Source organism: Austrofundulus limnaeus, unplaced genomic scaffold, assembly GCF_001266775.1.
Source record: "Austrofundulus limnaeus strain Quisiro unplaced genomic scaffold, Austrofundulus_limnaeus-1.0 Scaffold1650, whole genome shotgun sequence".
Taxonomy (NCBI): Eukaryota; Metazoa; Chordata; class Actinopteri; order Cyprinodontiformes; family Rivulidae; genus Austrofundulus; species Austrofundulus limnaeus.
The window spans coordinates 1-484 of NW_013954052.1; the positions used below are offsets into that span (position 1 = coordinate 1).

Here is a 484-nt window from a genome sequence, read left to right on the forward strand (position 1 = left end):
GATTGATTAAGAAAGCTATTTCGCGTGCAGCGGGGTCGACGTGGAGAGGAACGGCGCTACCGAGAACATAAGCTAGATGTGCCTGTCAGGGAGTTACTCTGTCGGTGGTGGTCGTTAGCAAGATGTCTTGGACCATTTGTAACGATACAAGGTAGGGTGGAATCTTACCGATTACTAAGGTGTCGATCGATGAACTGATCTCTCTTAGCATGTCAGTAAGAAGCATGGTTATTAACTGAGTGTAAGCGTAGTCTATTTGTATCACGGATGATAACTCAGTGACAGCTTTAGCTAGTTTAGTCAACTCCGTGCTGTGGGTGTTAACAACAAGGACGGTATCTAAGACTGTTTTCCCAACTTGGGTAAGCTGATCTTGTTGCTCATCCAGTTGTAGTTGAATCCTAGGGATTTCGTTTTGGAGCTCGGCTACGTGTCGTTTAATAGCGGCGATGTTAACGGCATTAACCGAGGAAATGCCTAAGCT

The 484-nt window shown here is 45.7% G+C and overlaps 1 protein-coding gene across 1 annotated transcript; it reads right to left on the reverse strand.

Moving 5' to 3' along the window:
- Window positions 1-16: 16 nt before the first annotated feature.
- Window positions 17-484, reverse strand: LOC106535995 (uncharacterized; the record flags this gene model as incomplete). The annotated part of the gene is given in 1 exon segment (XM_014033162.1): window positions 17-484. A coding segment is annotated over 1 exon segment (399 nt), but the record flags the coding sequence as incomplete, so codon positions are not given.